The following is a 24,000-nucleotide window of genomic DNA, read 5'->3' as shown; positions in this document are numbered from 1 at the left end:
TCTGCTCCCTCACTGCAGAGCAGCAGATCTGCATGGGAAAAAGGAGACATTTTCTCTAATGGGAGAGTGGAAATGAGGTCACACCAATTACCCCAAACCACTTGGCTGCCACAGCCATCTTTTCACCTCTGCAGTAAACAAACCCTTGGGGCTGGTCTGTACATGAAGCAACTCCTTGGAGGAGTTCTCCGCATCTCCCTTCTCCTCAAGTCCTGATATCAACAACCACAGTACTTTGGACTAACACTTGAAAGTTCAGGTCTCCCAAAAAAAAAGCCTCCCATGCAGATATCACAACCACTTTGGGCAGATTCAGAAGCCACCCTGCCTTTCAAAATGCTTTGCCTTGAAGAATAGAAGGTGCACAATTAAATCTAAAGGAGTAACAACATGAAACAGAGGAGTTTATACAACCATCTCCTTGAGTTATTCAGTAAAACTACCCTTAAGGATAGAGAAGAAAGAAATGTGTTTGCACACTATAATCTATATTAAACAGACGCTTAAGAAGTCAACAAATTCAATGTGTTAAGAAGCAACTTTTTAATAAAGAAAGCAAAATCATACTTTGCTGTTAACAAATATTTTGAAAAAGGCTTATAAAATTAAATCTAAGCCAAGTATCTGGTGCATCTGCAGCTGAGAAGGAAGTATCAATACTCCAAACACCTGCTCAGTTTGTGTACTCTCCTTTCTTACAGAGGAAGTATGAGCTTCCAGTTGTCCAAGTGATTTAGAGAGCAATAAACTATTGCTCAACAAAAACTATTTTCTTAGATGACTATAGACTAAGGCCAAAGAAGAAATTCATATGTTAAGCACCATCAACATGGAAGCCTGTCAAAGATGTCAGTTTGAAGAGCCCAGATTTCTTCCTTGCCCCCCAGGACCGGGGTCAGCCAACCACCAGGGTGAGGCTCACGAGAACAAACCAAACTATCATGGAAAACACACTCCAGTCACACTGGAGTCGGCTGAAGCCACGGGCTGGGCAGCAGCAGGACCTCATTGTGTTCCACAGTGAAGCTGAAGGGTGGAAGAAGAGTCCCAAAGCACTGGAAGAAAGAGAACACAACAATAAATCAGCTCAGCTTCCAAACCAACTTCCTCCTGCAGGCTCAAAGTATGAACAAAACCCACCCCGTGTCTTCCCCTCAAGGCAACAGAACTACAATCCCTTCACTGCTGATGACATGAAACAGGCTTGGTGTAAACGTTAAGCATTAATGAAGACACACAAAAGAAGAAAAAAAAACCCCTGGAAGCCACAGCTCCAGCCTTGTCCACTCACCCCTGGCAGGGTCCACTCAGCTGGAGGCCAAGACACTGGGAGCACTCACCGGCCACAGCACCCGCAGCACCTGGGCAGAGGCAGGAGGGTTAGGATGGCATTTCTCCATGCCACAACTCTTCCAGCTGCTCAGCACTGTGCCTTCAGGGCTGAACAGACAGGGGAGAAGGGTAGTTATAGAATCACAGAGTGGTTTGGGTTTGGAAGGGACCTTAAAGATCATCTCCTGTCTTGATTTATGGGTCATCGACTCAAACATGTGCAAACTGAACAGCCCATCCACCAAGAGCAGCCCGTGCTTCCAGACAGGATCCATATTCTAGATGCCATCTAAACAGTTCCAGAAATAAAGATTAGGCTAAAACAAATGGTGCAAGCTCCCCTGCACCTTCTCAACCCATCCCCCAAGTATTCCCCTGGGACTCGGGTTATCCTCACACAAACCCTCGTTTCATGAGGCAGCAACGACAGGACTCATTTACTTTGAAGGTTTCACTTTGGCCCTCCTGGCTTCTATCATAACCTCAAATATTACATTAAAAAGGCTTTTAAAACATAACATTCACAGCAGTGCAGGAGCTTTTCCTTGCAGGCAGCTCTTCCCTGCCTGTTTGCGTGTGGCACCTTCCCATTAAGTGCATGAGTTAAGATGTAGATTAGCAAGGCAAGAAACCTTTGCCCTTGGCACCCACACTCAGCTCTGACAGGAAACTTCAGGCTTTTTTTTTTCCTATCAAGTGTAGAACCACTCATTACACATTGGCAGGGAAGTGCACATCTCCAAACTATACACATTTTCTCTTAGATAAGCAAAAGACTCAAGTGTTTATAAATATGAAAAGTTCAGCAGCTGGCTAAAAACTTAATTCTCCAGTCTCACTTAATGAGCTTTGGGGAAAGTGGTAGGGGGATTTGTTCAGAAAGTAAAGCAGTGTCACAGAAAGCAGGACTTGCCAGGCACAGCTCTGCTTTGCCCTATTTTCTGTCCCTAGATGGCTGCTCTGGGCAAAATGGCACAGAAGGTTCTTATGGGGAGCCAGGGAACACTCAGAATGGGAAATGCTTTCTCCTAATCTTGCAATCATAAAAATTAGCCAATTTTTAATTTAAGTCCCATGACTTCTTTCTTTCTTGTGAAAATACCAAACGATCCATATCAAACCATTTTGGAACATGGACTGTCTTAGGATTTTGTCCAATTCCCTGAACAAGGAAGTTGTTTTCAGTAGGATTCAGCAAGAACACTGCTGCATTATTTTTTCAATAATTTAATATTAACTAATACTGGTCTATTCCAGTAGCATAAGGTTTGGATTTAAGAAATTGGATTGATCTGCTTGGAATTGCCCAGAGAAGCTGTGGTTGCCCCATCCCTGGAAGTGTTCAAGGCCACTTGGTCTTGTGGAAAGTGTTCCTGCCCATGGCAGGGAGTAGAACGGGATGAGCTTTAAGGTCCCTTTCAAGCCAAACCATTCCATGATTCCATGAAGGTGCGTTGGGTGCTTTCAGGAATTTCTGGGAAGATTGTTTACAGTGCCTGCTGTCACTCTGCACCACTGTGTCCTTGAAAGCAGACTTCTGAGTGTCTTTGTGTTCCACAAGGAATTGTGCAACCCCACTTTTGCAAGATGATATTCAGCCACCCAATTCTCCACCCATGTAATTAACTAAGAAATAAAAATTCATACTGAATGAAAAAGTAATCAGACCCTTTTGTCTGCAGTTACAACAGAAGTTGTTTTATGTAGCAGTGCTTTTCAGCTTGTTCAGTGAGCTGTACATATAACTGTCATCCCTTTTGTGTACCTCCTCCCTTCTGTCACTTACTGGGATGAATTTAAGCAGCAACTGCTTGAGAAACAGAGCTGTCTGATGATCAAGAACAGTGTGATTCTCCAAGAGATCAAAATCTAGATGAAAGAAACAGCAAGGCTGAGCTGTCACCCTCTGGGAGCACTTGCACTGGTACTGCAGCTCATTGTGGATCCTCCCCCACCGCCTGTCCCACTGTCCTCACCAGCACCGGCTCACACGGTGCATCTGCACTTATCAAACCACAGAATGGGCTGGAAGGGACCTTAAACATCATCTAATTCCAACCCCCTGCCGTGGGCAGGACCCTCTCCCACTAGACCAGCTTGCTCAGAACTCCATCCAACCTGGCCTTGGACACTTCCAGGGACGAAGAGTCCACAACCTCTGCGGGCATCTCCTCTAACTGGATCAGTAAATGCCAAACACTCCAGCACCAGTCCCCTACAGCTGCAAACCATCCCACCTGTGCCAGATACACTGAAAAGCCCCGTGGTGCCAGCCCACAGTGCTGGGAGTGTGGGGGCAGGATCCCTTCCCGCTCCAGAGCCGGTGCCAGCGCTCGGGGCCCTGCTGGTGCTGGATCCCTCTGTGTACATTGGAACCGGCCAACGCTTCCTTGTGATTTTTGGCCACTCGGAATATTTTTAGCAATTTGCCAAGGTTTACCCCGTGATTTATTGTGGAGGAAACAAACTCAAGCACTAACAAATGAAAGTATGTAAACTGCAGACTTTTCAAGTCAATAGGAAGGTATTCGGCTCCTGAAAGCCCTTCCGAGGCTTGGGGGATTCAACTGCTGGAAAAACAGTTGGATTAAGAAGCAACTGAAATGGAATCTAAGGAGCCACAGCTTGGAGATCTACAGTGAAAAATTCCACAGACACAATAATTTCCAACTGCCTTCCCTAAAATTCTGGAATTTCCAAGAAATCTAGCACAGAATTTGTCGGAAATAAATGCATTTTGTATTGCTTTTTCCTAAGGCCAAAGCACTGCAGATAAACCATTCATTATCTCAAATTACTATATTTAATAAGTTAAAACACAGTAAGGTGAAAAATAACGAAATACACGGGAAAATTACCATTTAAAATGCTTAAAGCACTGGAATTACTTGAAGATGTAACACTAGATACAGCAAATAAGAACTGTTTTATTACAATGAAGGCTGGTGTCATTAAACAGGAGATAATATTCCACTTTTTTGTATGAAAATTCAACCAGGTGCTACTGCTACAGAGCTCCAGAACACAAGAGATAATGTATAAAGTGTTAGGAGCCATCACAGTATTATCTATGGTTAAAATATTGAAGCAATCTATTAACTGAATCGTGGAATCACAGAATTGTTTGGGTTGGAAGGGACCTTAAAGATCACCTTGTCCCAGCTCCATTTTGTATTTTATTGCCCTGTGGACATTAAAAAAATAAAATGAAAAGAACTGCCCTGTGGGCAGTGTGTTAGTTTGAAGTGTTAGTTTGATGGTGAAGATCATTGTTTCTTGCAAGTTTTCTGAATGCTCTTGAAAACATCAGGAATGGGATCAAAAGTACAATCATGCAATAATCAGAATAAGGAAGAATTTTAGTCATTAGAGTATGATTGGGAGTTAACATTAAAATCAGCTAAAATAGCCAAATACTTCAATTTTCTTCTCAGCTGTCAATCTTAAGAAATTAATACAGAATTCACCTCTTGCCTGATGATCTCAGTACAAGATTTCCACTTTTGCCAGTATTAAACTAGCACAGAGTGGCAAGAACCCCTGTGTCTGTGCCTCCCACCACTGTGACTCGACTGGGGAAGGATGTGACAATGTGCCTCTTGATCATTTCAGCTGAACAGACACTATCCATCCCTTCCTATAGAAAATAAACCAAAGAAACACGCTGCCAAATGACCAGACTCTGGGAGTTTTTCCCCCCCACACACACTTGGACATGTCACTTGACATCCAAACTGCCATTCTGCAAAGCCAACTCACTCACACAAAGTCTTTTTCTTTTTCCTTTTTTTTTTTTTTTTTTTGGTTCAAGAAACCCAGCAGAGAGAACTTCACCAAGCAATTCTTTGTTAGCATAACATTTGACCTTGTATCTCTTTGGAAATCATACAACTTTGCTAATGCAGCCCTTCCAGAATTAATCAAGCAGATAGTTAGCCCCTAGTTACCATGAACCCAGCCAATTATGAGCAGCACTGAAATTTGTCACTGGCATGTCCAACTACATTTTCCAACATAAAGATCAACAGAAGTGGGTGGAAATGAGGCCCCACTCTCAGACCTGCATGACTTGGACACTAGACTGGGCTCCCTAGCAAAGCCAAGGCTTTTAGGAGCAAAGTATTCTTAAAATAAAGGGCTTTCCTCCTGGGTCTCCATTACCTGCTGCATTAAACCAGCCAGGAAGCAAATGCCTTTCACCCTCTATTTTGACTAGCAAAGCTACAATAAATGATTCACTGAGAGTTCACAGCTCTTTATTTGCCACTCTGCTCTACTGCATGAGATCTGCAGTTCAATCAAGGCCAAACCTACTGCGTGGATTACTTTGGGAAGCTGCCTGTGCAGTTTGTCCCTCAGCTCCCAGAGTCCAGGGAGAGATGACAAGGTTACAACCAGCAGATGTTAACAGAAGTAAGGAAGAGAAACCCTAAAAAGAGCAGGGCAGAGAGAGGGAGAAAGAGATGGGCACAGAAGACACCCGTAGGAACAGACATATTTAAGATATGGCTCATTTAAGATACATATTTAAGATATGACATATTTAAGATACAAGCTCAACAACTGACACATTTAAAGCATCACAGATTATTGCCATCATCAAGTCCAATTTCTATCCCTGAACAGGTACTTAAATGACAGAACTGTGGTCACTGAGCACATTCTCCATCTAGTAACTGGAAACAGATGAGATATAAAAATCCTGAAAGGTAAGTGACAGCCCAACTCACTTGTGACCCTGCTCTGAAGTTAGCAGTTACTTTACCTGTTCTCATCTGTTCCACTCACATCATGCTATGGCTTTCCAATGCTCACAAGAGACCTGTTTTTCCTGCAGCCCAGCCTGCCTTTCACTCCCTTCTCAAAATCTCCAGTCAACACGTTTATTTTTGAGCCTCTCCCACTGCAGTCTTCCACTTCTTTGAGGATAAAATCCATCCTCAACACAGTGCTCTGTGGCAAAACTTCTCTGGTGCTGAAATGCTGCTCTCTCACCCTAACAGTGCAAATTAAAGCCAGGGGATGTTGTAGTAAACAGTTCATCTTGTTGTCAAAACAGACATTTTGCCCAAATCTCAACACGTGTCACTACCAAGGTTCTTAAAAAAGCAGATAAAATAATTCATGCCCCACAAACACGAGGCTGACAAGAGGCTGCTCCACCCTAGACATCAAAATTCCCAGAAATCCCCCAGGATAGCTAAGCAAGCCCCACGTGGCAGTACTTACAGCTTTAGCCAAAATGACCATCAGCTCAGGGAACTGGTGGGTGAGCAGGGCCAGCATGGCTGAAAAGGAGCACAGGCCTGCTGTGAAATGGATGAAAAAGGGAAGTTCCTTCTGGGGGTAAACGGAGACCTCGTGAAATGCTGAAAGGAAAAAATGGAGGATGTTGACACTGGACAGTCAAGGACTGTGTTCTGAATTATTTACAGTCTTGTAACCCAGTTCTGGACCTTCAGAAGGAAGAAGTGTGGACTCAAGACTTGTGCAGCACATTTTAGGTCCCAGTACTTAAACTCTTACCCGTCTCAAAATTTTTCCCCTATTTATCTTCACTGCTAATAGTTATTACACCTTTGTCTTCATTATTAACAATTATTACACCTTAATCTTCATTTTTAAGTTATTGCACCTTTGCCTTCATTATTAAGTTATTGCACCTTTGTCTTCATTATTAAGTTATTGCACCTTTGTCTTCATTATTAAGTTATTGCACCTTTGTCTTCATTATTAAGTTATTGCACCTTTATCTTCATTTTTAAGTTATTGCACCTTTGCCTTCATTATTAAGTTATTGCACCTTTGTCTTCATTATTAACAGTTATTACACCTTTATCTTCATTATTAACAGTTATTGCACCTTTGCCTTCATTATTAATAGCTACTACACCTTTGTCTTCATTATTAATAATTATTACACCTTTGCCTTTTAGAGAATATTATTAATATTCTCTTTCCAGTTTTCTTTTTCACTTGGGCCTTTATTTTCGAAGCATTTCTTCAGGCTCAGTTTTTGGTGCATAGTCTTTTAACAGGACAGAGGGAAGTAAAAACTCACAAGCTGTCAAAATTACCCAGAGCAATGAAAACAATTCTGGAGCAGTAATCCTGTCACCTGAAGGGAACAGCACATCTCCCCACCCTGGGAGAGCTGAGCAAGTACAAAACCATTGGTATGTTGGACATACAAGGGAGCTGCTTAATACTTCTCCAAGATTTCTGGTTGCAGACTACAGTAAATTTGCTCAGAGCAGCTGACAGAGCAGACCCCAAAGAAAACAGCCCCAGGACTGGGTTATAAATTCTGCACATAGCAGCTCCTTGCAGTTTCCAATCTGTGGTAACCAAATCCAAAGCAGGTGATTAGCCCAGGCTAAGGGTGGCATGTGGAGCTTTCAGCACTCACAACACTACTACTGGTCACCAGCTGAGGACCTGCTGGGTGAATTTGCAATTACTGGCTTTAAATACCTGCAGCTCTGACTTCCATCCACTGATTTGAGAGGGTTTTTAAATGAAAAAAAAAACAAAACAAAACAAAGTTTCTCTAACAATATGTAATCATGAAAGGGCTGCACTTCTTGACAGGCTGTTTTTAAAATCTAACAAACCCCTCAGATTTTAAAGCCAGAAGAAAGTCCAGTTGTATTCTTTTTAAACTGAAGGTTGAAGGGGAAGAAGGCACTTTACCCTCCCAGTTTCTGGTTTTGAATGCTGGTACATGAAAGCATCATTAGAAAACAAGCCCAGCAAAAGTGCCTTTGTGCTACTGCAAATGGCAAAGTGCTTGGGGTTTCTTTTGCTTTTAATGATATGATTTTGGAGCACAATGAAGTAGAACGTTTGGAGATCCATGTCTAACACCCATCAGAGATGTTAATGTTACTCAGAGATTCGTACTACCTAAAAACTCACCTCATTTTTAAAGCATGGAGCAATATAATTTAGGAAAGGTCCCAACATAACTTAGGAAAGTGTTAAAAAGAAAAAAAAGGAATAATTTTTTTTTTTGCACTGGCTTTTCCTACACTGGGAAATTTAAACCAAATCCAAAATGGGTAAGGACAACCAAAGATAACTCTACACATTCACAGCCATTTGAGAGTTGTTACTCACAGACCAATCCAGGATTTCTGAATCCTTGATTTGGACAACATTATTTTAAATAGATAAATTTAAAAAAATTAAGTGTCAAGACTTCTCGAGGAAGTACCGCAATAAAAGTGTTAAGATGATTTTATTTATGGGTAGTTTTATATTTAAAACATAACAGGAATGCGTGAGTGATCGTGTTGAAATATCTGCATGTGTTGGTGTTTAATTATGCTGGGAAGTCTACAATTTAGGGTTAGTTGCTAACCAAGGAATTCCTTGTGCAATATCCTGCATAAGTGAGAAATGAGTAATTTAAAGCAGTCTGGGGGCAAATTTAAATTACACATTTTAAATATAACTTCAGGCTTTTAAATAGAAACACGTATGTGCACTTTTCCTTTCCACAGCTGTGGGCTCTGTGGGTCTGCTGGGGCTTTTGCAGTAGCTCTTTCCAGTCCCAGGGGAATTGTGTAGAAGTTCAGCCCCAAAGGAATTCTATTAAGATGTACAATTAAGAGTCCAATTCTACTCTAAATTAATGGTATTTTCCTAAATATGAGGAGCACAGGGTGTAGTGATTTAGATTACTTGCCTCACTCAAAGGAAAAAAAACAACCATGTAGGGTCATAATTGCACAAAATAACCTTGAAGCAATGAGCAGCTGGACAAGACCTACTTTTCAGCATCAAATATTAGTGCAAACCCACAGATATACATGGATAAAAAGTTCCAGGAGGCATCCAGCAGACAAATATGGACCAATGACTTAATGACAGAAATACAGACTATAGAAATAATGACTACAGATTAACCAAGGATTCTCTTTAAGGTCACAGACAGGTTCTGATGGATACCCAAAAGCAGGACTGGAACCATGCACTGATTCTTTGCTACAACAGGAGTCAAATCCCTGACTTCTTTCCAAAGCATGTAGAAAAAAATGGTCCATTTTGTTGTTCTCAAAGCTGGCCAGCCTCAGTCTGGATGTCCCACACACAGATTTGATCTCTGAAGGATTTAGGCTATTACAGCATCAAGCTGACATTTACCACACACACACGTCAAGTGCTTCAGGATCTTTTGGGAGGGACATCAACAAATAGCTGAATCCCCTTCACAGGAAGCTCCAACTAAAAAAATCACAGTAAGGTAAATACAGAATACCACAAACTGAACATGTCCTTAGCTTGTGTTTTATTATCATTACTGCTTAGAAACCACTTACTTGGCAACAGTTCTCTGTCTGCAGTTTCGGTGCAGCTCGGGTAGGGATAGAAAAGATGTCCTTTCTCTAGTGGGTATGGGATCATCCTAAATGCTGCAAAAGGAGTGGGACATCAGATCTGTATTTAACCAGCTTCTCACAAAGAGAAGCAGTTGTGTTTGAGGGGAATAAAAGCACACAGATTAGTCTACTGTACAGCAAAAAATGAAAGGAGAGATACTTACTGCCCTCCCACGTGCAGTGCAGCAGATTTAGAGCCCCTTCTATCCTCTTCCAGTGCTGGAGGTGAAAAAAAGCATAGGCTACTGCCTCACTGTCCCCTCGCTTCAGAATGTGCTCTGGAGGCAGCACTAAGCTCTTCATTTCTAGTAAATACTGAAAGGACAAATGCAAAGCACGTTTGGTTCCGTGGAACACACCAAACCCTTTAATTGTGAAATGTAAGTGACTGATGGAGGCACGAACTGAGCAAATCCCAGGGGCCACCTGTGGAGGAAACAGCCCAACCCTGACCCGGAGCAGCCAGTCTGTGGGAAGGGAAAAGCAGCAAAACACACTCCTGTCTTCAACAATCTTAAATTGGGACTTTCACATATTAAAAAAAAAAAAAAAAATCAAGAAAAAAATACAGCTTCAGTAAGGCAAAATAAAAATACCTTCTTGTGGAACAGACATAAGTATAATGCTGCAGGTGCAATACCAATGAGGGACAAATTTAGGCTGATAAAAAACCCCAAACCAACAGTATTTTTGCTCATTATTTCATCACTGAACGTTTCAGTGCAGGAGGCTGAAGATTTGTTAGCCCTCAAGTATGAGCAGCAAACCCAAAGTGTCAGTGTGCTAAACCAAAGGAAGAATAATAAACCAAAACCAGTGAAAAAAATCTTCTTTTAATGTGGTTTTACTGGGCTACCACAAAGCATCTCTGATTTCAGATTTTTTCAATTTCAGCCTTCTCCCTCCATCAGCAGAATATCTGATGCTCAGAAGGGTCAAAGAACACAAGGATTAATCATTTCCCATTTCCTTTGCAACACAGGACATGCAACTTTTTTTTCAATGCACCACGTTTTTATTGTGGCACATTAAAAAAAAAAAAGCCAGGTATTCATTTGAACTCAGGTTTTAAAAACAGATGAGCAATTTTTACAAGAATGAAAAGACAGTTTCAGCTCTAGTATTTACCTGTGGGTTGTCCTCTCCTACCACACAGTGTCTCATTCAATAACAGCCAAAGTTAATCCACACCTTTGATCAACGTGGCAATTCCTTGGGGTGTCCCCCAAAGTGTAAGAATGCAGCAAACTCACCGATTTATTTCAGCAGATGCCACAAACTATGAGATTATTTACTAATCCAGTTTGAGGACTTAACTTTTCCCATTCAGATTCTTCAAGGAATGTAGGAGGGGTTGTGCCCCAGCCAAATAAAGCACATTTACTGCCTGGCTAGGTTCTTCTCTCAGTGCCTTGGGCCTGCACTCTGGAGGGTAATATTCTTGCTAATCCCCTCTAATCCTCTTCAATTTTTTTTCCTTTTTTAATTTTTTTTTTTTTAACACAGTAAAGGATCACTGGCACACAGGGCTGCTGTGGGAAAATGGTCTCAAATATCTGACCCCTGACCTGACTCCTCCTGCTCTCCACAGTGCCCACTTTTCCATTGTGCTGACTGGGAATATAAACCCAGCAGTGGTGGGGAAGCCCCACTGCAAGTATTGCCACAACACACCAATGCTCAGCTCCAGGCTTTGGCTCTCTCTGAGCCCATGTTACCACACAAACAGAGAAATTCCACAGTCTGGCAGGTTTTCATGGCCATGTTTAAGCATAAAACAGGCAAGGTGTCTCAGGGCTGAAAGTATCTTGGGGTTTTGAAGTCTTTATACACTATAAAAATCTCTGAGATATTCAAAATACGATTGGAAAAAGCTGTTTCCTCCAGCACCAAAATGCAGTTTCAGATCTCTAACTGGAAATGGCTTAAGAGGACCAGTTTTCCAGCTGGTTCTAACTTTCCAAACAAAACCCAGCCTTGTAAAAGCAGAGCTGGGAACAAAGAGAAACAAACCTTATTTTATTTTCCTTATGCAAAATGATGTTATGTGCAAAGACAACCATCAGCTCCAAGAACAAAGGGATTTCTACTTTACACACTCATTTATTTTTAGTCCACGGGACAGGACAGGGTGCAAATTCAAAAATCAGATTTTCTTCCCCACTGTGACCCACTGGGGAGTTACTTCATTTGTCTGTGCCCTTGTTCACTTGTTTGCTTTGACTATGAGCATTTCAGAGCTCTAGGCAGCCTGGATCAATAAAATTCTGCTCTGTCATCCAGTAAATTGGTTTTTCAAGGTAATATTGCAATTAAAAAAAAAAAAAAAGGCTGGATATATCCACAATTAGAAGAGAAGATGAAATTACTGAAACCTGGAATCAGCTTCCACGCTGGTCTGCAGAACTACAGACCATATTTTGCTAAGAGCCTGTTTGAAATCATCCCTAACTTCTTTAAAAAGGTACATGAGGCTCCTGAAACAACGGGAGGACACCCCAACTAAAAGAACTTCTCGATAATGATAATGCTTCATAATCTTCTGCCCCTCAAGGCAGGGGCTAAAGAAAAAAAAAAAAAAAACCTGTCTGAGACTGTCTGAAATGAACTTGCCCTGCTCTTGATCAGTCATGCAAAGAAGCAGCAATTTCTCCCAGCAATTAGCTCTCCCTGTGCACATTCTATTGGATTGGACAGGCAGACAGAAGGGAGCAGTCACATCATTCCAGCCTTCACAGCTCCAGCCACTGGGGCTCCAGCATCATTTGCAGAGGATTAGGCCCAGCACTGAGCCAACCTCCTGCATTCAAGGGTTCACACTGAACCCAGCACCAGCCCTGGGACAGTAAAAAAAAAAAGCACTGCAAGGTTTTATTTTCACCCCTGGAATCCGTGCTTTGGCTGCTTCAGGTGATGCCAGATATAAAACCCAGCTGGGGTGGTACAGACTCTGCATCTTGGTTACACACTGAACTGACTGTAGAGCTCTCAGGAACTGTGGAGCCCATGCTTGGAAGCAGAGCAGAATAAAGGTTTTTTGGAATACTACAGTGGTTATTGTCTGGAGAACTTAATTTGGCTTCAGGGACTTGGAATGAGATGATCTCTAAGGTCCCTTCCAAGCCAAACCATTCTGTGATTCTGTGACTTTAAATATCTACATTTATTAATGCCTACAAAATTAATTACTGCCTAAAGCTCTGAAATGCTCATAGTCAAAGCAAACAAGTGAACAAGGGCACAGACAAATGAAGTAACTCACCCAGTGGGTCACAGTGGGGAAGAAAATAATACCCTTACAGAATAAAGGGCCTTCAGTAATACCTCACTGGTATGTAACTCATTTTCCAATGAGTTAGGGAATTCCAAGTTAAATTTTTTGTGCAAACCCCCTGTTTTAACATCATCTATTGCAAAAAAAACCCCCAAAACCCTAATTCTGGCCACCAAACATTTATGATGTAAATAACAATGCATTTAACAACTCCATGGCTGGAGTTATAACCAGTTTCAAGAAAACCTGGGGCTGGAGTTATAACCAGTTCCAATAACAAAATGATATTATAACATGGTATTCTTTCAGAATACAATCAAAGCGGTCCAATAGAAAATAAAATACTCTTACCTTTGGAACATGAGGGTTAAATTCCACAGCTCTGTGAATTGCTTCCACAGCATTAATTTCTGCTGTACTGAGCCCTCTTTTGGAGGCAGTTTCTGGGGAGAACCTGAAGGGAAAAAACCCACATTGAACAAAAGTAATAAATAATAAACCCTAAGCAGGTGTTTATTTGCATTTGTGAGCCTGGAGATCGTTAAGAAATCGGCTGATTTATCAAGAAGGATGAACAAATCCTTCTAGGAGAAAAATGTGCATGTTAATTCAGGTACCTTGACTGTCCCTCCATGCCCATATGACACAGGTATGTTTGAAATTTGATGTCACTCATGTCAGGTGAGTGCCTAAATTTTCCCCTCACTGTTACAGCATCACCTGCTGGACCCAGCTTTCCACAGACCAGAACCACAGTGAAATAACAGCACCAACTACCACAAATATCCTGCACCCACCCCAAAAAATGGTGAAAATCCCAAGCAAGGCACTGAAAACAGAACCTTCATAAAAGCACTTGGGCAACACGTGGGCTCTTGAAAAACAGCCTCACCTGTATTAACTTTGTGGATGCTTGAAAGGAGCTTTAAATCACATTTAATTCCACACACATATATGTGTATATATAAACACACTGAACCTGCTCTTAAAAATGTAACTGCTACATATTTAGGTATGAGCAGGGGTGTAGAACAGATTAAAAAAACTAAAATAATCTTGAATGGAAGCAAAGATTTCTTTGCAGATTAGAAGTAACTTTAAAACATAAAAGATTTAGACCTTTTTGCTTCATATTTTACAGAAGATCAGCAACAAAGAGCTGTTTTCACACACATGGTTGCTTACCTTTCTGAAACAGCTCTGGCTTTTAGCAGGGCTGCTGTGTAACATATTGCTGCTGATTTGGGAAGACTGATATCTATGATAAAATAAAATAATTAAGCTGTAAGATTCTAAGGCAAGACAAACATTTTAAACCCAAATCCTCTGAGCTTAAAGATTTTTACTCAGGCACATGAGACAACGAATGTAACACCTGGAACATTTCAGGTGTGATTAGAAACTCTGAATTTCTTTGCACAGTCTCAGATTGAAAATGCAGTATTTTGGTGGTAAAGCATCATCTTTTTTCTTCTAAATGTACCAAGACACTAAAACTGAATTAAGAGAGAAATACATACCTCAAACCAGAGTATATTTCCTGTACTAACCCACAAAGGTTTAAAACAAGCTTCTAATCTTTTACCTAATTTTGCAACTGTACATTAGCACAGAGTTTTACACAACACTGAGAGGCTGACTAGAAGTTGACCCAAAAAAAAAAAAAATGACACTACAGACAGGTAGACAAATTTTAACAAAAAAAACGCAATTTCCGCTCTTTTCCAGTTCCATGGGGAAAAATTCTATTAGTTGGAGCTTTGTAGGATATCTGAAGCCAAGTTTGAGCTGACAATTACAGATTAGAAGGTTAGCACTCCACAGCACAAGTTTACTTTAAAAGCAGACAAAGTCTGGGGTCTAATTCCCAAGTACCATGTTGTGTATAGTCAGATGGCTCTTGCTTTTTTTGTAAATCCCATCCTGGGCTTGTCCATCACTTACTACAAGTCTGGCTGTCGTGTCAAGCAAAACACAGGGGTGCTTGCAGAGAGTTTGAAGCTCATATCCACTTTTCCAGATGCTTAGGGAAAAAAAAAAACCATCAGCAACTCTTTCTTAAGAAAGTGTCCCAGTTCCTGATGTTCGCAGAGAGAAGCACAAATGGTTGTGATAAATGAAGAAGGATCCACCCCGAGGAATGTGGAGGATCAGGAACAGGAGCAGGGTGTCATGCTGGCTACACACAACAGGCACAGGGATTGGGGAAAAAGTATCAGACTTTTGATTCCCTGAGGCAATAAAGAACAGACACAGGAGAGAGCAAAACACAACAGCTTCTGAGAATGGCTGGCATAAAATGTTGCTTTTATGTCCCTCCACTCTGAAGGTGATTTAAGGGCCAGCTCTGACAGCAGCACTTTGTACCCTCACCATGTGGGCACTGTGTAGGTGGCAAAACCTCGAGGACAATAAAAAAATAAGTATATGTTTTACTAACCTTTATCTAGACTTGCACAACCCCTGAAATATATTAGCTGAGGTGGAAAGGGAAAGCAAACTACACTGTTTAATGCCCACCACTAATCTCTGGCAAGCAGCATGTCTGCACACTGCTGATCTCTGAGGAGCAACTTCAGGGTTACAGGAGCCAAGCCTGGAAGATGACAAAGGAAAACTCCCTTTTCCAGCTTATTTACATCAGTTACTTACAGGGCTATGTGCTGGCTGAAAAAATTTAGGCATAACCAGGGATGTAAAAGAGATTAATTAAATTAATCCTTGAATCAAAGCAAAGATTGCTTTACAGATTAGAAGTAACTTAAAAGCATAAAAAGTAACTTGGATGCAATTTAGCTTGCCTAAATTTGACCTCAGCAGTCAAAAGAAACACTTGACCTGCACTCAGGAAGCATCTATTTGTTACTGGTGAAGGGAATCTGGTCACCCAGCTGAGATCATGAGCAAACAACTTGCCCACCTCATTTTTACTCTTATCCAAAAACACCCACATTTCCCAACAGCCACCACTTACCATCATACTTGGCTAAAACTGCCTGGACATCTGCATAAGCCTGTAACTCCAGCAGTGCCTCCAGGAGGTTTTCATGAATATTCAGCATGCTGAGAAGTGGAAACTCTTTCATCAGCTGCAAATCAGGAAAGAGAAATGAATTACACACAGAACTGCAGTTGAATCCCTGAGATAGTTAACAGAAATCGGTACAATAATTCAGGATTTTTCTATGTTCTGTTCTTTCAGAGTGCTAGAAGCTGAAAGGGAAGCAGCATGAAAAAAACTGCATAATTCCATAGAATCATGGAATGGTCAGGTTTGGAAGGGACCTTAAGACTCATCTGGTTCCAACCCCTGCCATGGGACACCTTCCACTAGACCAGGCTGCATCCAGTCATAATGTGCAAGTCTCATTGGAAAATAATTCAGTTAGATTAATTATGATGCCTAGAAAGGAACTTGAAACCACCAATTTGGACAGTGTGACTGAAAACAATAGTTGCTCACTTTTTTTTTTTTTATTTTTACTTACATCTCTCATCATTTTTACTGCTTCCCTTATTCTCCCAAGCTTCCTGGCACACATTGCTAATCTCCTCTTCACATAGACCAATACATTGGTGTCTCTTCCTGATGACAAAGACAAAAAATATTAGTCTATCAGTCCCAATCCTTACCTCTCCTAATTCTACCTCAGTTTTACATTTCTGCTCACACAAACCCAAGAGTTTATGGGATTCCAAGTCCTTACTCAGCTGTGCTTCGTGCTGGGGGCTCTGGGAATGGCAGTTCTGAGACTTTCTGTAAATCATTTCTCCTGCTTTCAGAGCCTGCTTGAAATACTTCTCAGCATCCACAATTGTTGTTGCTTCTTCCTCAGCCAGGAGGACATATGCAGTGGCACAACTGAAATAAGAGAAAAACCTACTAGTTATTCTGAGGGATGAAGTTTAGTATCTTTACTAAGTGCTAGAAGCATTAAAAATGGGCAGGTTTCACTTATGTTTAAGGTCTAAGCACTAACAATAATAAAGTACCAAAATATTGACTTCAGTTCAAAGGATAAGTGTGGGAAAAACAGAAACCTTTTTCATCTTACAGAAAAAAACCCACACGTTTGGAGAAAAGCAGCGAGTTAAATTATTTTCCTTGAAGTTGTAAAAATGGTCTGTAACTGTCTGGAAAGGGGTTTTTTTGTGTTTGGTTTGCTTTTTCAAACCCAGGTTTTAAAGTTTTTTACAAGACAACATAACAAAATGGATCACAATAGTGGGTGAAACTGGTTTGTGCTACAGGAGTATTTTTAACTCCCTTGCAGCAATGGCATCTGTGAACTCCAAATACAGTCCTACCACCTTGCCACCTCTGAGACAACAGGATCTCATGTTCAATTTAGACTGTTCCACATCTGAACAGAATTTCTCATTTGCTATTGTTGTTGATACAAAGATTTAAAAATATATTTCCCAAGAAAAGGGAAGCACAGAAGCCATTTTTAATAGAACAGCTCAATACTTCAGTGCAACTGCCCCATGTGCAACTCTCAGTCACAGGAATTGCTCTTAAGCTACTCAGAACTTCACTAAAAGTGAATTATGAGATGAAGAAACTGGTAATGTGCTCAGTATTCCTCCATTTGGTCTTTACAACAAGAAATACTGCAGCTGAATTTATAAACTTACTCATTGTTCAACTCCAGAGCTTGATATGCTGCTTTAATCCGGGCCTGAGGGTTCCTCTCTCGCCAGGCCTTCTGCATAACTGTTGGAGAAACATGGAAAGGCTGGTGAGGGACAGAGACCCCTGGGAAACACCTGGGAGCCAGTGGAGGCCACACTGCTCGATAATTAACATCCATTTCCATGCTGGAAATTCCCATTTACTGTATGACTGTTAGGAGGAAGAGCAAACAAGTGTTTTAATTCCAGCCTGTTTCTCCCACAAGCATCAAACTCTTGCAACAGCTCATTACACCCCAAATTTAGTCTGAGAAAGCAACACCACCAGGAAGATTCTTCACTGACCATTTCAGAACTCCTACACAGAGCACAAAGACAGCTTACATAACCAGGCAGATGTACAATTTCTAAACTGCTACAGATTTTTGGAAACATTTCCCAAGACTTGTTGAAAGCTTGGCAGGAGCAATTGTTAAACACAGGTTCTTGCACGGACCTGCACAGAATTTTAATTTAAGCTTTCAAACAGAACTTCAAAGAAAACAAGTGATGGAGTAAGGGGTGTCTTGCACAGGTAGAGATTCATACTTGAATGTTAAGTTGTGCAGAGAAGCTGTGGCTGCCCCATCCCTGGAAGTGTCCAAGGCCAGCTTGGATGGAGCTTGGAGCAACCTGGGCTAGTGGAAGGTGTTCCTGCCCATGGCAGGGGGTGGAACAAGATGATCTGTAAGGTCCCTTCCAACCCAAACCATTCTGGAGTTCTATTCAGAAATCTGTCAGATCATAAAGGGTTAAACAATTCCTTTTTAAATTTACAAACCATATTTGAGTGGCATCACACAGCAAAGCCAATTCAAGTTATAATTGTAATAATTTATCACCTAATTAGAAAGTATTCTAGGAAACAATGGAAAAGGCTGAAATTTATTCAAAAGTGTCGTTTGATTTACAGCTTGAATTCAAAATTATTTCAATGCAATGACTCTAAACCCCTCCCCACTATGTTTCCAATTGGGAAAAATGAAAAACACAAACTGAAAACCAACTTCTAGCAGAAGAAAAACAACACTCTCAGAGCTACCATTTTCCATGCAAAACTAAGTAACTTTCACACTGAAAAACCTCCAAAACCTTACATTCATGGAGTTCCATATCTGGCCTATCTCAAGGACGATAAGAAAACTGAAGAATCTATACATGTTTCTTTTGGAACAAACCCTTCTGCTGTCCAGCAAGAATAACGTGGAAAAATGTTTGAGTTTTTCATTTGGAAACAAAATATTAGTCTTGGCTTAGCAAGCGAGACAATACACTCCCTTTTGTGAAATAAAAACACATCGTTCATATCAAGCTTGTCACAGGCAGCTGACAAGGAACACTTCCAGAACGTGACAAATTGACAATAATTCACACCCACACTGACAATAACCAGGTAAAGAACATTTGCTGCACTAAACATGTGGAACACAAGGAAAAAAAAAAATAATTCTGGAGACTGCAGTGTTCATTGCTAAGGTTTAAATGAGAGTGTATTTTGGCTGTTGGGAATACAATCCAGGTTTGTGGTATTGTGTTGATTATTTGAAATGGGTGAGATGTTAAAATACAGGATCCTGACAGGCTTAAAGTTGTAGAGAATGCACAGGGTGAAGAAACATCTTGTCACTAAATTTCACTGAATTCACTAAGTTTCAAGGCCAGGTTGGACAGGGCTTGGGATCCCCCTGGTCTAGAGGAAGGTTTCCCTGCCCCTGGCAGGGGGTGAACCTTGATCACCTTTTAATTTCCCTTCCAACCCAAACCATTCCATGATTCTGTACGTCTATTAAACCTCTTCAGCAGCTGAGAAAGGCTGCAATCCCACAAAATATTTGACATGAAAGCTTGATCTACGTTCAAGTTCATTAAAAACACCCACTTTGCACTCTCCCCCACAGACAACATCGGTACCTGTGTCCGAAGGCCGGAGGGCATCTGTGTCACAGGTGAAAAAGTTCTGATGGTCTTGAGCTGACAAATTCATGTCATAGTAAGTAAGAGGCTCCTTCCCAGTCACCCACATGTACCTTTAATAGGAGAAATGTCAGTAAGAGGCAGGTTATAAAGGTTTAAAGGTTGTAAAGTTCTGAGCAACTTGGGAACTGGCTTCCTAGGAAGCAGCTTTTCCAATGAAAGAACACAAGGAGACTTGCAATACAGCCATAATAATAAAAGAGAATTTAGATTCAGAATCTCAACCTCTGAATAAAGTTTTTCTCCTACTTTACTCTCACAAAAAATAACGTTACAGTAATATTTGCATTCTTACCATTGAAACTGCCAAAGCTTGGCTTGGTGCCTTTTAAACACAGGATTGGCATCAATCACCCCTATAATCTTGTAGGTCTCCAGCTGTCTCCTGACATTACCAGTGCAAGTTCTGTGAACAAGTCATGTGCATGGCCCCAATTAATTTTAAAGAGATGCAATGGAAAGTAAGATAATTAATACCTGCTATACTCTGCCCCTCGGAAAAGATTGAGTGGATTTCGCCACACTTTGCACTCTGGGGAGTGAAAAATAAAAGTACTTTTTAAATGAAGAGCACAGGAAATATTACCTTGACTTTGAAATGCAGTAATGAAATACAGTTTTGCTTTCAAAAGCTGCTTTCCTGTTGTTGTTATACAACTTAAGTACGATCGTATAATATTCTTTGTAAACTTCTGCTATATAAATATATATTTATATAAAAGCTTATACATGTACATATATTTTTTTATATATAATATTTATATGGAGAGATTTTTTTTTTGCTCCCCAGCATTGCTGGGGTACAAAAGCACATGGTGGGAAGATTAAACACTGCCACGTACACTCATGCAATGTTTATCTTGCACATATTTAGAATAGCAAATAACTATGTCACTGAAACAATTTTAGCTGAATGTGTAAGATATTCCCTAAATATTTTAATAAAGAATGGTTTAGGGGTTTTTACCATTATTAATAAAACACTTTATAAGATGTAGGTTCTCTCTGTTCTTCACAAAGACTAATGCAGAGCCAAAGCCACTAAAAGCCAGTTCAGGTGAACCAGCCACCTTGAAGCTTAAGGAAAGCTGCTGGGATACATCAGGAATCAATCACCTGGCATGTTCTGCCTGCTGGTGTCATTGTCCCCTGCTGAGAAGGCTGCTGGGGGTGGGGGGCTGTTCTCTGCACCCCCAATGAGGGGCCTGAGATGGCTCACAGAAACCTGCTCAATGAAAGACGTGCCGTATTTTCGGAAGTGCCACCACTCAAACACCTGTCACAGGAGAAAAAAAGCACCAGAAACTCCCTTAGGTGACACCCTTGCAGCAAACAGGAGGGATAAGAGTGTCCACAGTGAGTAAATCCCTCTGCAAATTGACTAGAGATGGAACTTTTATCTCCACACAAAGTAGCACTAATGATCTGGCTCGGCCTGTCCTGTCACGCAGGATCAGCCACAGAACATGAAAGAGACTGAAAGAAACTTGTAAAATTTTAGTCAAACATCTGTTCCTCCCCTTCAGGTCATTGGGGTAACTCATAAACCCCTTCAGTAGTGCCTGTGTAGGGAAACTGGGAACAGAGGCAAAAAACCCCCTTATATTCTCTTTATCTGGTGAGGATTTATCAGCCCTACCTGCAGTACCAAATTTGTACTGGGTGTAGTTTTTTTTTCATTTCACAAAAATAACCTAAAAGAATAAATCATAGAATCGTAGAATGGTTGTGTTGGAAGGGACCTTAAAGCCCAAATCATAGAATCACAGAATGGTTGTGTTGGAAGGGACCTTAAAGCCCACCTCATTCCAGCTCCTTCCACTAGACCAGGTTGCTCAGAAATCTATTAAAACAGACTTTGCACATCCTGGTAATTAGGTTTAATTGATGAGAAGAGACATTTTCTTTAGCTTTTAATACTGAAAATAAAGATTAACCCGAAAGATTTATATGTAGTGCCATGGTCTGCATGAGGGTCAGATGATTGTGGTGTGCCTGCCCATGGCAGGGGGTGGATCAAGATGAGCTTTAAGGTTCCTTCCAACCCAAACCAGCCTGGGATTCTATATTTATTTTTATATAGAATATATATATATTCTAAGTTATTCCAATATATATATTTTAAGTTATTTCCTCAGACTCACCCCAACACACAAAGCAAAAGAGTAGTTACAATACATCAGAGAAGATACTAAACAAGTTCCTTCCCAGCCCAAAGGCACCCTCTAGAGTCAGATACTCATTCCCTTTACCCCTCATGAAATAATCTGAGAGGTGCTAAAGTTGTTTAGGAAAAAAAAAACCAACTACTTACAAATATCAGCCCAGATATAAAGGACGAAGTCACTGTAAGGGCAAAGTAGAATTTTGGAGTCAAAGTGCTTAAGAACATGGTCACTGTTAAGAGAAACAAAAACAAAGACTTAGCAAGCAGAACTGAAAAATAGCTTTTTATTAAATATATAATATACTACAACCCTAATAGCTTCATAACACTACTTTGTTAGAGAATCCCTGCCATATATTATTCTCTGTTTATAACCATCTCTGACAGTCAATTAGGTTTTATACTCAATCCAAAAAAAAAAGCATTGCACATTTTTAGGCAAAGCAGCTTATGGTCTCACCCGTAACGTGGCTGGTGGACCAGAACAAGCTAATTTAATGTACTATTTCACTTTAATCTAAGAGAAAAACAGGCTGTTTTGATGCCAGTTTATATTCAGTGCTAAGAATATACGTTTTCCACAGACCTCTCCCTCCTGCTATCGACAGCACAGGGCAGGAATGCAATTATTTAGTGGTTCAGACCCAAACTGCACATCAGCTTTGTCACCGGCCACCACCCCAGGCTGGTGGGAGGAGGGAGGGACAGAGGTGACCAGGGCAGGGCTCCAGCCTGACAGACCCCCCCTGGCTGGTTCCAGTGGCCCGAGGCTGCCCATCCCAGAGCCTACTGTGTCCCAGCCCCAGGGCTGGGTGATGTGCTCTGTGTGTCACTGCAGGAGGCCGGGATGTGCCACCAGCCCGTGGGCACTGCTGGGACAGAACCCAAAACCACCGAGTCCAACCTGTGCCCCATTCCCACCTTGTCCCCCAGCCCAGAGCACTGAGGGCCACGGCCAGTCCTTCTGTGGACACCTCCAGGGATGGGGACTCCAAACCTCACTGGGCAGCCCCTGCCAAGGCCTGACCACCCTTTCCATGCAGAAATTCCTCCTGATGTCCAACCTGAGCCTCCCCTGGCACAGCTGGAGGCTGTTCCCTCTCCTCCTGTCCCTTGTTCCCTGGGAGCAGAGCCCGACCCCCCCGGCTCCCCCCTCCTGTCAGGGGGTTGCAGAGAGTGAGAAGGTCCCCCCTGAGCCTCCTTTTCTCCAGGCTGAGCCCCCTCAGCTCCCTCAGCCGCTCCTGGTGCTCCAGCCCCTTCTCCAGCTCCATCCCTTTCCCTGGACACGCTCTAGCCCCTCCGTGTCCTGAGGGTCCCAGAACAGGACGCAGCGCTCGCGGTGCGGCCCCACCAGCGCCCAGCACAGGGTGACAATCACCGCCCTACTGCTGACACATCCCGGGACAACCTGCCCGCACCCCCGGCCCCACAACGGGGTCCCGCCTCCCCCCAGCCCCTCACCGGCGGCTAGGCCGTCCCGCAGCCGCAGCGGCACCCGCAGCACCGCGTACAGGAGCCCGAGCCCCGCGGCCACGGCCAGGAGCCCGCGGGCCCAGGGAGTCGCCGCCCGCCGCCTCAGCTGCTCCCAGCGCCTCAGCGCCGCGGCCGCCCCAAGGCACGGTGGGCCCCGGCCGCTCCCGCCGCTCTCCGCCATCGCCAACGACCGGGCACGCCGGGACAGGGGCGGAGCGGCCGCCGGGGCGGGGCTCCGGCGTGGGGAGGCTGCTGACGGAGCCCGTCAGTGCTCAGAGCGGGCTCGGGGCGCGCACCGAGCGGTGCCCACACAGCAGCGGGAGCCCCCCGGGGACTCTAGGGCGCGGCGGCTCCGCCACGGCCGCGCTACCAGTCACGGGCCGCCGCGCCCGTTCTTGTGATGGCGGCCGCGCGGCGTCTGCCCGCAGATAAGATGGCGCTGCCCGCGCTTCCGGCCCGCCGCCCTCAGCCATCGCCGCCAACGGGATGACCGGGGCGGAAGCCCACCAGTGCTACTGCGCCTTCGCATCCCCCACGTGACCAGCGGGAGCCTCAGAGACTCCGGGATGCGGCGGCTCCGCCACTGCCACGCTCCCGGTACGGCGTGAACCTGCCCTTTTCCATGATGGCGGCCGCGCGGCGTCTGCCCGCAGCTAAGATGACGCTGCGCGGGTCAGCACTCCCTGAACCCGCCAGCTCTAAAGATGGCGGCAGGCGCGCTC

At 42.8% G+C, this 24,000-nt stretch overlaps 1 protein-coding gene across 4 annotated transcripts; it reads right to left on the bottom strand.

The window, feature by feature from the left end:
* Positions 1 to 519: 519 nt before the first annotated feature.
* Positions 520 to 23,911, bottom strand: ST7L (suppression of tumorigenicity 7 like). Of its 4 annotated transcripts, none has more exons than XM_039381924.1 (16): positions 23,786 to 23,911; positions 21,953 to 22,035; positions 20,755 to 20,914; positions 20,116 to 20,170; positions 19,576 to 19,691; positions 17,629 to 17,707; positions 16,668 to 16,852; positions 16,479 to 16,576; positions 15,965 to 16,079; positions 14,176 to 14,248; positions 13,342 to 13,444; positions 9,881 to 10,031; positions 9,657 to 9,749; positions 6,562 to 6,701; positions 1,292 to 1,361; positions 520 to 1,055 (listed from the first exon to the last, which is right to left on the bottom strand). In XM_039381924.1, the coding sequence occupies exons 1-15, from the start codon at positions 23,805 to 23,807 to the stop codon at positions 1,308 to 1,310; spliced, it is 1,527 nt and encodes a 508-aa protein (XP_039237858.1). In that variant the 5' UTR covers positions 23,808 to 23,911; the 3' UTR covers positions 520 to 1,055; positions 1,292 to 1,307. The 4 variants fall into 4 exon arrangements, with proteins under 4 accessions (XP_039237858.1, XP_027602053.1, XP_027602054.1 ...); XM_027746252.2 differs by lacking the exon at positions 23,786 to 23,911 and adding an exon at positions 23,267 to 23,671; XM_027746253.2 differs by lacking the exon at positions 23,786 to 23,911 and adding an exon at positions 23,267 to 23,666 and having other exon boundaries at positions 16,698 to 16,852.
* Between the last annotated feature and the right edge of the window lie 89 nt (positions 23,912 to 24,000).

The sequence above is a fragment of the Pipra filicauda genome, unplaced genomic scaffold (genome assembly GCF_003945595.2).
Source record: "Pipra filicauda isolate LSUMZ 115617 unplaced genomic scaffold, ASM394559v2 scaffold249_size1133689_pilon, whole genome shotgun sequence".
NCBI lineage: Eukaryota > Metazoa > Chordata > Aves > Passeriformes > Pipridae > Pipra > Pipra filicauda.
Note: the sequence above shows the minus strand (reverse complement) of the source record. Positions and strands in the feature narration are given on the sequence as shown.

Excerpts from the sequence above, each read along its gene's own strand:
- ST7L (XM_027746252.2), bottom strand. The coding sequence starts at position 23,459 with ATGGCGGAGAGCGGCGGGAGCGGCCGGGGCCCACCGTGCCTTGGGGCG. Across the intron at positions 20,915-21,952 it reads TTATATCTGGGCTGATATTT|GTGTTTGAGTGGTGGCACTT; the intron begins GTAAGTAGTTGG and ends CTCCTGTGACAG. Across the intron at positions 1,362-6,561 it reads TGGTCATTTTGGCTAAAGCT|GTGCTGCGGGTGCTGTGGCC; the intron begins GTAAGTACTGCC and ends GCCTCTGCCCAG.